The sequence below is a fragment of the Onychomys torridus genome, chromosome 18 (genome assembly GCF_903995425.1).
Source record: "Onychomys torridus chromosome 18, mOncTor1.1, whole genome shotgun sequence".
Taxonomy (NCBI): Eukaryota; Metazoa; Chordata; class Mammalia; order Rodentia; family Cricetidae; genus Onychomys; species Onychomys torridus.
Window position 1 is genome coordinate 64,275,724 of NC_050460.1, and position 15,105 is coordinate 64,290,828.

The window sequence follows — 15,105 nt, forward strand, 5'->3', positions numbered from 1 at the left end:
GTTTTGGGATTTGTTTTTTGTTTGTTTGTTTTTTCTTTTGTTTTGTTTTGAGACAGGGTTCCTCTGTGTAGCCCTGGCTGGCCTGGAACTCACTCTGTAGACCAGGCTGGCCTTGAACTCAGAGATCCGCCTGCCTCTGATTCCGAGTGCTGAGATTAAAGGCGTGAGACACCACTGCCCAGGGAATTTAAAGACTTTAAAAGCACACACACTGTGCGATAACATTTATATAAAACAAGACAGTGGTTCCATTTTGATGGGGGGTAATAACTGAAAGAAGGCATGGGTGGGGCAGGAAGCCTCTTGAGTGCTGGGAATAGTTTCTCCACCAGGTGCTTCAAGTGGGGGCCATGTTCTGTCTGAAACAGGCAGTAGATGCAGAGCATTTTGGCAGCAGAGGTTAAAGGGCAGCTCCAGAATGTAGCCTGCACTTGTATCTCCTTCTACTTACTAGCTGTGATTCTGGGCAAGTTCCTTAACCCTTCTGCAGCAAATCTTCATCTACAACGCAAGCTTCCGCCTCCAGTAATAATCTCAGTTACCACAAGACTGTAGACGCTTGTTAGTAGAGACGGCCATCACTAAATGTTTGCTGAGTTAATACAAGAGGTTTATTCTAAACAACAGAAACAGGGTTTGAGTGTTACTAGAAAACAGAATAATTACTAGAGAAGCGATGGTGTTAATAACTAGTCTAGCTGGAACAGTGGTACAAGTCTTTAATCCCAACACTCAGGAGGCTGAGATGATTCTCTGTGAGTTCAAGGCCAGCCTGGGCTACAGAGAGAGTTCCAGGACAGCCAAGGCTACTACAGAAACCCTGTCTTGAAAAAACAAAAACAAACAAACAAAAAACTAGTACAGCACATGAAAGACCCCCCGGCACCCCTATAGGAATGCTATGTTTGCAAGGCTCATAAGGGAACAAAAGACAGTTCCAGGAAATAGAATGGCCCCACCGCAGCCCAGATAGCCGATAAGCATTGCTCTGTTGTGCAAACCCCCTAGCTTGTGAGGCACGTAGGGGAACAAAGGAATTCAGCTAGAAGGCAAAGGTGTAGAGATAAGCAGGATGTCAGGGACAGACCACCTGGCGTCAGTACGGGAGGAATTCTAGATAGGGGTTGAGTCAACACACATATCTGGTTACCAAGGAGACCCACAAACCGCCCTGAGCCTGAGTTCACGCCCTATTGGATTTATACTTGTATACTCGCGCCTCGCTTTGTCCAATTAGAGCTCTGTAACCATTCGCGCCTTGTTTGAATTATCCAATCAGAGCCCTTTGACCAATGCTTTCTGCTTCTGTACCCGCGCTTTTTGCTATAAAAACCCATCTCACCAACCCAGAGGCGCGCAAGTCTTCCGAGAGGCTTTGTCGCCCAGGTACCTGTGTTTGAATAAACCTCGTGCTGTTGCATCTGATTTGTGGTCGCTGCGTGCTCCTTGAGACGGGGGTCTCACCTGAGGGGAGATCCCTCCGGGGGTCTTTCATTTGGCGAGCCAGCCAGGAGCAGAGACCCTCTACTCACGGACCACCAACCCACCATCAGGAGGTAAGCCGGCCGGCCTCGGTATTTGTGTTTAAGCTCGAGCCGTCCTGTGTCCGTTTTGTCTCTGTGCTGTCTGTTTCTATGTTTGAGCTCTGTTCCTGCGCAGCGTCTGGAGGGACCAGGAAAGGAGGCGGGCAAGGTCTGCCGTGAGGCCGGGCCGCCTGATTGTAGTGCCGGGAGAGGAGGCAGGCAGACTTGTCGTGAGGCCGGGCCGCCTGAGTCCCGCACTAGGGTATCTCCCCTAGTGTTCTGTATCGGGGTGAGACTGAAGGGGCTGACGAGCCCGGACTTCGCTCACCAACCCTGGAAGACGTTCCACGGGAGTCTGAAGTCCCCTTTGGGGCACGGTTTTTTTGGGGCCTCCCAGGTATCCGAGGGATACGTGGTGTTGGCAGGGGACGGGGGGCGCAAACCCTCCCAATCCCCGACCGAGTTCTTGCTTTCGGTTTTGCGCCGAAGCCGCGCAGCGCGATTTGTTGTAACGTCTGTTGTTTGTCTGTTTCTTGTTTGCTGCCTAATTCTTCTTTATCTAGACACCAGAATGGGACAAACCGTCGCTACGCCCCTGGGCCTCACTCTCGACCGCTGGTCGGATGTAAAAGGCCGTAGCAACAATGAAGGAGTCATCATCAAAAAGAATAAATGGGCCACCCTCTGCGAGGCCGAATGGGTTATGATGGGTGTCGGCTGGCCCCGAGAGGGCTCCTTTAACCTCTCTTTGATTTCGCAGGTTGAAGGGAAGATTTTCGCCTCCAAACCCCACGGGCACCCGGACCAGGTCCCCTACATAGCCATCTGGAGATCCCTGGTAGAAAACCCATTTCCATGGGTCAAGCCCTTCCTCCTAGGTCCCTCTACAACCCCTTTGGCTTCTCCCCCGCCTTCCGCACCTCCTGCGATTTCTTCCTCCTCTTTATACCCTATACTTCCCCGCAAAGAGGCTCTCAAGCCTTCCGTCCTCCCCTCCGACCTAGACTCTCCCCTCATTGACCTCCTAACAGCTGAGCCGCCACCTTATCGCGCGGCACCGGCCGCGCCAGCCGCGGGACCGGAAACAGGGACGCCGGCCATCGGAGGGGCAGCAGCCCCTGAGAGGATGGCAACTGGCGGGGACACAGGGGGGACCCCGGTTCCCTCACCCATCGCCAGTCGCCTTCGGGCCCGCCGGGATGACACCCCCCTGGAATCCAAGGCCTTTCCCCTCAGGGAAGGGCCCGGCCGCCATCTTCAGTACTGGCCATTCTCGGCCTCTGATCTCTATAACTGGAAACAATTTAACCCCCCATTTTCCAAAGACCCCGTGGCGTTAACCAACTTGATTGAGTCTATCCTAGTGACCCATCGGCCAACCTGGGATGACTGCCAACAGCTTTTGCAGACCCTCCTGACTGTGGAGGAGAAGCAGCGGGTGTTCCTGGAAGCACGGAAGCTGGTCCCCGGCGAAGATGGGAGACCTACCCAGCTCCCCAATCTCATTGACATAGCCTTTCCCCTCACGCGCCCGAATTGGGATTATACCACCGATGAAGGTAGGGGACACCTACGTCTCTATCGCCAGTTGCTTTTAGCGGGTCTCCGTGCCGCTGCTAGGCGGCCCACTAATTTGGCCCAGGTAAGAAGCACCATCCAGGGAAGGGAGGAGACGCCGGCCGCATTCTTAGAAAGGCTAAAAGAGGCTTATAGAATGTACACCCCCTATGATCCAGAGGACCCAGGGCAGGCGCCAGGAGTTATCCTGTCATTTATCTACCAGTCGAGCCCAGATATCAGGACTAAGTTACAGAGGTTAGAAGGACTGTCGACACTGAATCTTTCGGATCTGCTGAAGGAGGCAGAAAAAGTATTTAACAAGAGGGAAACCCCGGAGGAAAGGGAGGAGAGGATGTGGCAGAAGCAGGATGAGAGGGACAAGAGACGACACAAGGAGATCAAGACACTGGCCGCCGTAGTGTTGCAGGGTCAGGACAGAGAGGGAGTTAGGATGGGAGAACGAAGGCGACCCCCCTTGGAAAAGGACCAGTGTGCATACTGCAAGGGAAAAGGACATTGGGCTCGGGAATGCCCACAGAGACCACAGGGACCCCAACGACCCAGACCCAAGGCTGTGGACCTCCTTAATCTGGAAGACTAGGGGGGTCCAGGCCAGGAGCCCCCCCCTGAGCCTCGGATAACCCTCAAGATTGGGGGGCAACCCATAGCCTTCCTAGTTGATACGGGGGCCCAACATTCGGTCCTGACCCATACTGGGGGCCCCCTCAGTGACCGTTCCGCCTTGGTCCAGGGGGCCACCGGTAGTAGGAGATACCGGTGGACGACTGAAAGAAAAGTCCAGTTGGCGTCGGGGCAAGTAACCCATTCCTTCCTATATATACCCGACTGCCCTCACCCGTTGCTGGGCCGGGACCTACTGACCAAATTAAAAGCACAAATTTACTTTGATGAAAGAGGACCCACGGTCACGGGGCCTGGGGGAACCCCTTTGCAAGTCCTCGCCCTAAATCTGGAAGAAGAATACCGCCTTTTTGAGCCTGAGCCCCCGGAAGAACCACCGGGTGAGATGCAGGACTGGCTAGACAGGTTTCCACAGGCATGGGCAGAAACAGGAGGCTTGGGGCTCGCGCACGACCAGCCGCCCCTTGTCATTTCATTGAAGGCCTCCGCAACTCCAATCTCAATCAGACAGTACCCCATGTCTCGGGAAGCGCAGGAGGGGATTAAACCCCACATCCGGCGGCTAATAGACCAGGGAGTGCTCAAACCCTGCCGATCTCCCTGGAATACTCCCCTCTTACCCGTCAAGAAACCAGGAGCCGGACCGAATGCTTGGAAGGAACTCAGGCTCTGCTGACCAGGCTTGGGGAGAAGGGCTACAGGGCCTCGGTCAAAAAGGCCCAGATATGCCAAAACAAAGTTATCTATTTGGGCTACACCCTGGAGGGAGGGCGAAGATGGCTGACCGAAGCCAGAAAAGAGGCAATTGTCTCAATCCCCCCTCCCAAGGGCCCTCGGCAAGTCCGAGAATTTTTGGGCACGGCCGGCTACTGCCGCCTCTGGATTCCTGGGTTTGCTGAACTGGCTGCCCCCCCATATCCTCTCACTAAGCCGGGAATCATGTTCCGATGGGAGGAAGAACATCAACAGGCCTTCCAACAAATTAAAAGAGCATTGCTCGAGTCACCAGCCCTGGGCCTACCAGATCTAACCAAGCCCTTTGAACTATTTGTGGATGAGAACTCAGGCTTTGCTAAAGGGGTATTAGTGCAAAAACTGGGGCCCTGGAGGAGGCCGGTGGCCTATCTATCCAAGAAATTGGACCCGGTAGCCACTGGATGGCCCCCTTGCTTACGCATGGTAGCCACTATTGCAGTCCTGCTCAAGGATGCGGGTAAACTGACTCTGGGTCAGCCAATGACTGTGCTATCCTCCCATGCGGTGGAAGCCTTAGTCCGGCAGCCCCCAGACAGATGGCTCTCCAATTCCAGAATGACTCATTATCAGGCCTTGCTGCTAGATACCGACCGAGTGACTTTCGGCCCCACAGTCTCCCTCAATCCGGCCACCCTACTACCCCTGCCTGCCTCCTCGGGGGAGCATGATTGCCTCCAGATCCTGGCGGAAGCGCACGGCACCCATCCAGACCTGACCGATCAACCATTAAAGGACTCAGACTATGTCTGGTTCACGGACGGGAGCAGCTTCCTCGAGGAGGGGACGAGAAGAGCAGGAGCAGCTGTCACCACTGAGTCAGAGGTGGTCTGGGCCTCGCCGTTGCCGGCTGGAACATCGGCCCAGAGAGCGGAGCTGATCGCACTCGCCCAGGCCCTCCGGATGGCAGAAGGTAAGAGTCTCACAGTCTATACTGACAGCAGATATGCCTTCGCCACTGCTCATGTGCATGGAGAAATCTACAGACGGAGGGGCCTCCTGACTTCAGAAGGTAAAGGAATCAAAAATAAAAAGGAGATTCTGGATCTCCTACAAGCACTATTCCTCCCACGGCAGCTCAGTATAATGCACTGTCCAGGGCATCAAAAGGGGAACACAGCAGTGGCTCGGGGAAACAGGCTGGCTGACCTAACCGCCCGAGCCGCAGCCTCCCAACCACCCAAGGAAGGGCAGCTGTTGATGCTCCTGCAGGGTCACCCGCCGCCTAGCAGAGGCCCTATGCCCTACAGCTCTGAGGACCATGAGCTAGCAAAGAAAATGGGGGCGGAATGGGACTCTGAGAAGCAGGCTTATACAAAAGAAGACAAACTAGTCATGCCTACTTCCCATACTCAATACATGCTCAAGTTCCTTCATGCACTTACCCATCTAAGCAAGGGCAAAATGAAGGCCCTACTGGCCGATGAGGCTTCTGGGGCTATACTACTGAACCAGGACCAAATACTCCAGCAAGTGACCTCTAGCTGTCCAGCATGCGCCCAAGTGAACCCCGGAAAGGCCCACTTAGGCAAGGGAACCCGCCTAAGGGGCCATCGCCCTGGGACTCATTGGGAAATAGATTTCACAGAGGTAATGCCCGGACTCTATGGTTACCGATACCTCCTGGTTTTTGTGGACACCTTTTCTGGATGGATGGAAGCATTCCCCACCAAGAAGGAAACAGCCAACGTCGTGGCCAAAAAGCTGTTGGAGGACATTTTTCCCAGATATGGGATGCCCCAGGTAATGGGGTCCGATAATGGGCCTGCCTTCGTCTCCCAGGTAAGTCAGAGGGTGGCCAGATTGCTGGGGATTGATTGGAAGCTTCATTGTGCATACCGGCCCCAGAGCTCAGGACAGGTAGAACGAGCCAATAGAACCATTAAGGAGACTTTGACCAAATTAACGCTTGCAACTGGCTCTAGAGACTGGGTGCTCCTACTCCCTTTAGCCCTTTACCGGGCCCGGAATATCCCCGGACCCTATGGTTTGACTCCCTTTGAAATTATATATGGGGCCCCCCCACCTATTGTGAATTTCCTTCATCCTGACATTTCGTCCTTCGCTACCAGCCCTACCTTAGAGGCACACCTCCAGGCCCTCCAGCTGGTACAGAAGGAAGTTTGGAAATCTCTGGCAGCAGCCTACCGAGAGCAACTGGACCACCCAATAGTCCCTCATCCCTTCCAGATCGGGGACTCCGTCTGGGTTCGGCGACACCAGACCAAGAATTTGGAACCACGGTGGAAGGGACCATACACCGTCCTGCTGACCACACCAACCGCTCTCGAGGTCGATGGGATTGCTGCCTGGGTCCACGCCTCCCACGTGAAGGCTGCTAAGGAGATTGACCCGACCAGCGCCAAGGAGTCCACATGGAAGGTACAGCGCACTCAAAATCCACTGAAGATAAGACTCTCTCGTACCTGATTCTCCTCCTTATTCTTACCCCTCTCCCAACCCTGGGGTCAGGGCCCCCTCACCAGGTTAAAAGGCTCATTTGGACTGAGCCACCACCCCTGGCCCCTCACCTTTATGCACCTCAGTAAATGAAAGATTCCATTTAGTTAAAAAGAAAATGGGGGAATGAAAGACCCCCCGGCACCCCTATAGGAATGCTATGTTTGCAAGGCTCATAAGGGAACAAAAGACAGTTCCAGGAAATAGAATGGCCCCACCGCAGCCCAGATAGCCGATAAGCATTGCTCTGTTGTGCAAACCCCCTAGCTTGTGAGGCACGTAGGGGAACAAAGGAATTCAGCTAGAAGGCAAAGGTGTAGAGATAAGCAGGATGTCAGGGACAGACCACCTGGCGTCAGTACGGGAGGAATTCTAGATAGGGGTTGAGTCAACACACATATCTGGTTACCAAGGAGACCCACAAACCGCCCTGAGCCTGAGTTCACGCCCTATTGGATTTATACTTGTATACTCGCGCCTCGCTTTGTCCAATTAGAGCTCTGTAACCATTCGCGCCTTGTTTGAATTATCCAATCAGAGCCCTTTGACCAATGCTTTCTGCTTCTGTACCCGCGCTTTTTGCTATAAAAACCCATCTCACCAACCCAGAGGCGCGCAAGTCTTCCGAGAGGCTTTGTCGCCCAGGTACCTGTGTTTGAATAAACCTCGTGCTGTTGCATCTGATTTGTGGTCGCTGCGTGCTCCTTGAGACGGGGGTCTCACCTGAGGGGAGATCCCTCCGGGGGTCTTTCACACAAAGGAAGGAACTTAACCTACAAGTTGAGACTAGTCCTACAGATTTCCACCCAAAGGCCCTGACATTAAGCCTCTGAGAGCTGAGGCCTGCACGGCCCATGAGGTGGGGTGGGGTGACCCAGTGATCTCCAAGATCTTTCCAGTGCTTTGACACTCTGGAGCACCAGGAGGCCCCAGTCAAGAACTGCAACAGCTCAACTCAGTCAGGCTCTCTTGCTCTCCAAAAAGAATTCTGAACCTTCCCACGCCTCTGAGGTCCATCGCCTATGTTTATAAAAAACTCAGGTTGACATTTTCTACAGTCACTTAAGAGTAAATAACTGGCCGGATGGTGGTAGCGTGCACCTTTAATCCCAGCACTCAGGAGGCAGAGGCTGGCAGATATCTGTGAGTTCAAGGCCAGCCTGGTCTACTGAGTGAGATCCAGGACAGGCACCAAAACTACATAGAAAAACCCTGTCTCAAACAAAAAAACAGAGTAAATAACTAAGATTTCCAATGGGTTTCTGAAACAGGCAGCTAGTGTTCTACTATCCATGCCATGACCCTGTCGCTAACGCCTCTGGCCATATTCTACAACTACTCTTTATTAAACACTATTTGTATGTCAGGCACTGTAACAAATACCGTATCCCCAATCCTCAAAACAGTCTGCTAGCCCCTGTTACTCTTTCCTATTCTTTGTTGTTGTTGTTGTTGTTGTTTTTGTTTTTCAAGACATGTTTTCTCTGTAGCTTTGGAGCCTGTCCTGGACTAGCTCTGTAGTCCAGGCTGGCCTCGAACTCAGAGATCCACCTGCCTCTGCCTCCCGAGTGCTGGGATCACAGGTGTGTGCCACCACCGCCCGGCCCTATTCTGTTTTTGAAGATTTGTTTATTTATTATGTATACAGCGTTCTGCCTGCATGTATGACTGCGGGCCAGAAGAGGGCACCAGATCTCATTACAGATGGTTGTGAGCCACCATGTGCTTGCTGGAACTGAACTCAGGACCTCTGGAAGAGCTCTTAACCTCTGAGCCATCTCTCCAGCCCTCTTCCCTGTTCTTATCACTTACCCCCAAGGACAGCTCAGCTGCGGAAGACTGCCCTGGTCAACAATGGCAGAGTTAGACAGAGTTAGAAGATGAATCTGTTTTGTCTGGATCCAAAGCCTATGCTCTCTCCATCAACAGAGTCCCCTGACTAACTTCATATCCTATCATATACCTTCTTACTCGTACAATCCAAGGCCATTAGTTGAGGTGATCAGGCAAGAAGAAAAGCCAGACACAGTGGTGTTATACCAATAATACCAATACTTCCAAGGCTGAAGGAGACAGGCAGGGTTCTCAAGAAGAGGGGGAGAGAAAAAGAAAGAAAGAAAAAGAAAAGGAAACAAAAACCACTGATAACCTAATGTAGTGAAAAATCTATTTTAGCATTTATTTATAAAACAGGGTCTCAATAAATGGCCCAGGCTGGCCTCAAATTTAAGACCTTCCTGCCACAATCTCCCAAGTGCTGGGATTACAGGACTGCACCACCACACATAGCTAATTCTGACAATTTTTAAAGGAAATAATAGTACTTACCATTGCTAAGTAAAGCTCTTTTCATGGGTTCATTTCAATGAACATTTAATAGTGTATTAAATTTCTGCATAGTGGACAATGGTCACCCAAACCATGGGTGAAATTCCTGAGACATTTAATCCCCACTGCCTTTGCAGTGCCCAGATCAATATCTAGCATAGAGAAAGCATTTAAAATAAATAACTTAAATTAATAAAATTACCAGAATGCACTTTCTCATCACTGGTCTGTCCTCTTTGCTCTAGGACACGGTCCCTGAAGTCAAATGGCCCTGCCAGACACCTGCCACAGTTAACACAGGACTGCAAACCTCCCCAGCTTTCCTTCCCCATCAGGTTCCAGAAGCCACAGCTCCTCCCCTGCAGTGGGGGTGAATACAATACACATCCATGCCACACATGATTAAACAGTGAGTCCAAAATAATCAAAGGCCCTGGGAATCTGGCCTTTCCAAACAGACCTACAGCCTACTCCTCTGTAGGGGGCATCTAAAGTTGCAACTTTAAGTAACCTCTTCCTCCTCCCAGACCCACACCCAGGAAATCAGAAATAGCCTTCCATGTCTGGCTTACTATTTCTACTTTATTTAGAGCAATAAAAGGCTTTCTTCTCCCAGGACTCACCAACCGTGTCAGGGAACACAGGGTTGTCAGCCTGAGATACATGACACCATGCCTGGGGCGGGGAGTGTCCACAAAGGCTTCAGCATGTATCATTAAAATGGATATTCACAGAAGGTGCATGACACATGTGTGCACTATAGGAAAAGGGCATAGAATGTGTGTGCACTATGGGGAATATGCCCCAGAGTTGGGAAGCTGGTTCTGCCACACCCCTTTACCTTCTGGACAAATCACTCATCCTTGCTGGGCTTCTTGCTTCCTCAGTCAAAGTGAGGGGTTGAAGTCAGGCATGGTGACACAAGCCTCTAACCCCAGGAATTGGGAAGCAGAGGCATCTCTACGAGTTTGAGGCCAGCCTGGTGTACATATGAAGTTTCAGAACAGCCTGGACTCCACACACTGAAACCTTGTCTCAAAAGAGAGAGAGAAGGAAAAGAAAGAAGAGGGAGAGAAAGGGAGGGGAGGGAAAGGAGGGGAGGGCAGAGAAGAGGGGCTGGACTACATTAAGAATTATTCACTTATTCCAGAATGCTTTGAGAGATTCAGGTACGTGCATTAGGCATTCACAACTCCCACAAGAACTTCTACAATGGCAAATGTGAATTATTTCAGCACTTGGGAGGCAAAGGCAGGAAACCCACGCCAGGCTACCTTGGGCTACAAAATGAGGCACTGTCTCAAGAGAAGGACAGACAGAGACCCCGAGAGAAAGAAGAGGTCAACAACGTGGCTCAGCAGGTAGAAGCACCTGCCATGCAAGCCTGATGACCTGAGCTTGAGTCACAGAATCCACATGCATGTGAAATGAGAAGTGACTCCCCAGAGGTGTCCTGCAACTTCCACATGCATGCTGAGGTATTCCTGCTCCTCCCCCAAACCCCCACAACACACACGTACCCAATAATGACAAACAAGCATTCTAGGCAGGTCTATGAATGGTACTAAATTGTCACACAAGTTATGACCCCAAAATAAAAATACCGTGTCCTACTGAGCACTTACTACGCGTGAGGCTCCGTTATAGGTCTTTACATATAACAACTCACTGTATTCTTCTAACTTCTTTAGACCGGCTCAACATGTAGTCCAAGTGGGCTTGGAACTCTGTGTTCTCCAGGCTGGCCTCAAAATCCCACTCCTACCTCCGCCTCCAAAACGCCAGGACTGCAGGCAGGTGCCACCACTGACAGCAGCCTACAGCAATCCTGCAGCATATGCTAACACTAGCCTGGGTTTGAAGATCTTCAAAGTCAATGAGGAAGTGCTCAGGCTCTAGGAGGAGCCCTTGAGCCCAGGCGTGTGTAGCGTAGCTAACCAAAGACAGATCGGACTCTAGCTGATAAAGTCCAGGATCACATATGCCATGTCAGCCAGGAAAAGGGGGGCACCATGTCAGGAGTAGTCTCACACACCATTTGCTGAATACACGGAGAAGGACTGAAAGGATACATCAGCACAAGCCTGGGTGTTCCATGTTGACTGGCAACACATCCACACACCTCTTTAAAACCACTATCCACTGTGCAGACAAACCCTGCATCACAGAGGTACTGAGAGCACCTAAATTAACGAGCATCACCAACCCCAGGTTAGAGGAAGGACAGAAAACAAACTGCAACGCTAGCTCCCAAGGATTCGCAGCCACCAGTTCCAACAAGTTGCGTCATCACGCGGAGACCAGGAAGGAGTGAGTCCTTCAGATACAGCTGAGAGGAGGCTTCCTAGTCAATCCCTCCTGCCCCAAATACCGCGCCGCAGAACGGCTTAACAGAAGGCTACGACGCCCAAGTGGACACTGGCAGTCAAGACAACTTCCGCGGCATCTTAAAGGGAAGGTTGCTGAAACTTTATCCCCAACTCCGCCGACCTTTCTCCAAGGAGTCCGTGTAATGAGAAGAAAGCGGAGAGAGGAGGGAGGGAGGTCCGAGAGGAGGACGAGCCTCGGGTGAAGGGCTTACATCTTTTCAAGGGTGATGCAACAGGGTCAGACAGAAGAGGAGGGGCTCGCTGCACAGAAGCAAGCCAGCGTCGGCGCTGCAAATCTAAGGGGACGCGGGTTATGTATGCAGCACCGGGTGGCAGAGCGAGCAATGGAGCGGGGGCCGGGCGGCTCCGGAGGCGGCAAGAGGCCTGGAGGGCTGGGCAGCGGTGCTCGGGAGGAACCGGCTGGCCTGGCTGGGCTCCGCGCGGCTCTGGGCCACGAGAGCGCCCGGGGACCCGCGCAGAGGGAGGAGGGGCGGGGAAGGACCGAGCCGGGGGCGAGGGAGGAACGCAGCGCTGACAACGGCCGGCGACAGTCGAACCGGGGCCGTCCCGCCGAGCGCGGCCTGAGAGAGAGGGGGGTTCGGGAAGGGCCGGGGTACGCGGGGTGTAGCTCTCACCGGGACAGGTGCTTCAAGATCTGCTTCTTAATGATCCCGGCCATGCCGCAGCGGCGGCCCGCCTGGACGGCGGGCAGGCAGCCGTGGCCTCCGCAGCTGTGGCGAAGAGGCGCCCCTCACCTCGCCGCGGCGCGGGCACCGGCTGCCGTAACCACAGCGGCCGCCATGGCGCTCCGTCGCCCCCGCCGCGGCGCCCGGAGTGCCGCCACGTTCCCACCCACCGGCGCGCGGCGCCGCAGCCTCCCGCGGAGACGAGCCGCGACCGCACGCCGTCCTCCGGCTCCCCGAGGCGACAGCGCGCGGCGAGGGGCGGGGACGCGCGTCGGCACAGGCGCACGGGAAGAGAAGCCCGGGGAGCCCAGGCTCACGAGGCGAAAGGCGAGGCTGCAAGGGGCGGGGACTACGGGAGGGGAGGGGCTTACGCGCCGAGGGGCGGGGTTCTCCCTGCCGGAGCTGGCTAGTGGCGCGGGGCTTTTCCTCCCAACACTCCGGAAGGCAGAGGCAGGCAGATCTGTGAGTTAGAGGCCAGCCTGGTCTCCATAGGGAGTTCCAGGATGGCCAGTGTTACACTGAGAGACCTAAATCCAAAAAATAAAAATATGCAAGTGTCCTCTGGACGGTTCTTGCAACTTCGAAGTCTGAAGTCTCACGCTGAGGACTCCGTGCAAGGCCCTGAGTTCTATCCACAGTACCAAAGGAAAGCGCCTGAAGAGTAAGGACAATAAGAAATGTTTCCAGTGACCCTGTCTGACAAACTATTCTAGTGATTTTGTGCCAAGAAATCTGACCTTTAGTGCTTGCAGTTTCAAGAAAAGAAGTCTCACTGGGCGTTGGTGGTGCACGCCTGTAATCCCAGCACTCGGGAGGCAGAGGAAGGTGGATCTCTGTGAGTTCGAGGCCAGTCTGGTCTACAAAGCGAGTTCCAGGACAGCCTCTGAAGCTACAGAGAAACCCTGTCTCGAAAAACCAAAAAAAAAAAAAAAAAAAAAAAGTCTCTGCAGTTATTAAACATCTATTAAATACATAAGGTCTTTATGGTAAAATTGTCAGATGAGCCTTTAGGGCCTTGTTAAACACAGGTGGAGCAGGCTTACTCCACACCTCACCACTTTATCTAGGAGTCTAAGATACCATCTGACCAAAGCTATACAACTGGGACAAGGGCTGAATCCTGTTTCCATGTAGGACGATGGCTCAGTGCAAGGATCTCATTTCCCAATGCAGCATTCTGACAAACTGCTGAGAAGTCCGGACTCCAACCAACCACACCAAAGGTAAACAACATACTTTGCATAAAGTTTAAAAAAAAAAAAAAAAAAGGAAAAGAAACCTAATCTCCCTATTGACCAGTATTATATGATTCAAATGAAGGAGGGAAACCCCATACTCAGCAATGGCTTCCAACTGCCCTTGGAGAAAGAAGCAACCATGAGTGCTACTGTCTTCAATTATTCTTTAGTGCGGTTTTGCTTTGTTGGTTAGTTGAGGTTTTGTTGGCAGTAGTGGGTATTAAACTGAGTGCCTCCTGCAAATGAGGTAAGCACTCCACCACTGACCTACAGCTCCAGACACCCCCCTTTTAAAGATGTATTGTTTTTATTTATGTGTGTGTTCCTATGTGAGTTTATGTGCACTGTGGACATGCAGGTTCCTGCAGAGGCCAGAAGCTGTCAGATCCTTTGGATCCTTTGGACCTGGACTTACAAGCCGATCCAAATGTAGAACTTTTTTCCCCCAGCACCATATCCACCTATACACTGCCATGCTTCCCAACATGATGATAATGAACTACACCTCTGAACCTATAAGCCAGCCCCTATTAAATATTTTCCTTACAAGAAAGAAAGGTGGCTGGGGGGGGGGGTCTACTGGAGAGATGGCTCAGAGGTTAAGAACACTAGCTGCTCTTCTGGAGATCCTGAGTTCAATTCCCAGCAACCATGTGTGGCTCACAACCATCTATAATGAGATCTGGTGCCCTCTTCTGGCATGTAGGCATGCATGCCGGCAGAACACTGTATGCATAATAAATAAAAATAAATCTTTTTTTTTAAAGAAAAGGGGGTTGGGGGACTTAGCTCAGAGGTAGGAGTGCTTGCCTAGCAAGCACAAGGCCCTGGGTTTGGTACTCAGCTCTGAAAAAAAGAAAAAAATAAGGCTCAGCATTTAGGAGGCTTGCTGCTATTTCAGTGGACTGGAGTTAGATGCCTAGTACATGTTAGGCAGTTCAATCACCTGAAATCCAGCTCCAGAGGATCTAACATCATCTTCTGGCCTCTGAGACTAACCGCCCGCGCGCGCGCGCGCACACACACACACACACACACACACACACCAGACATGCAGACACATACACAAATAAATTAAAATTTTAAAAAATTTTAGTAAATTAAATAAAATTAAAATTCTACATCAGAGGTGGTGGTGCACACCTTTAATCCCAGCACCAGGAGGCAGAGGCAGGTGGATCTGTAGAAATTAGAGGCCGGCCTAGTCTACAGAGTGAGTTCCAGGCCAGCCAGGGCTACACAGAGACCCTGTCTCAAAAATCTAAATAAATAAGTAAGACAAAATTCCAGGCTGGTATGGTAGCCCCCAGCTTTAATTCTAGTGCTAAGGAGACAGAGGCAGGCAGATCTCTGTGAGTTAGGGGTCAGCCTGTCTACAGAGCGAGTTCCAGGACACCAGGTTTGTAGAGACCCTATCTCCAAAAGAATTTTAAAAAAAAATGAAAACTAAAAATAAATGTAACTAAAACACATACTTTGGACAAAGCCTCCCTTTTGAAAGGATGGGTATCAGGTACCTCACCTCCTCACACAATGCAATGGCACC

At 52.0% G+C, this 15,105-nt stretch overlaps 1 protein-coding gene across 1 annotated transcript in view; it reads right to left on the reverse strand.

Annotated features, from left to right (window-relative positions):
- Positions 1-12,579, reverse strand: part of Uhrf1bp1 (UHRF1 binding protein 1) — a 51,759-nt gene extending 39,180 nt beyond the window's left edge. Inside the window, exon 1 of the mRNA XM_036167228.1 lies at positions 12,271-12,579. Within this exon, the coding sequence (XP_036023121.1) occupies positions 12,271-12,314 (44 nt within the window). The 5' untranslated portion in view covers positions 12,315-12,579. The remainder of the gene's footprint in view (positions 1-12,270) is intronic.
- Between the last annotated feature and the right edge of the window lie 2,526 nt (positions 12,580-15,105).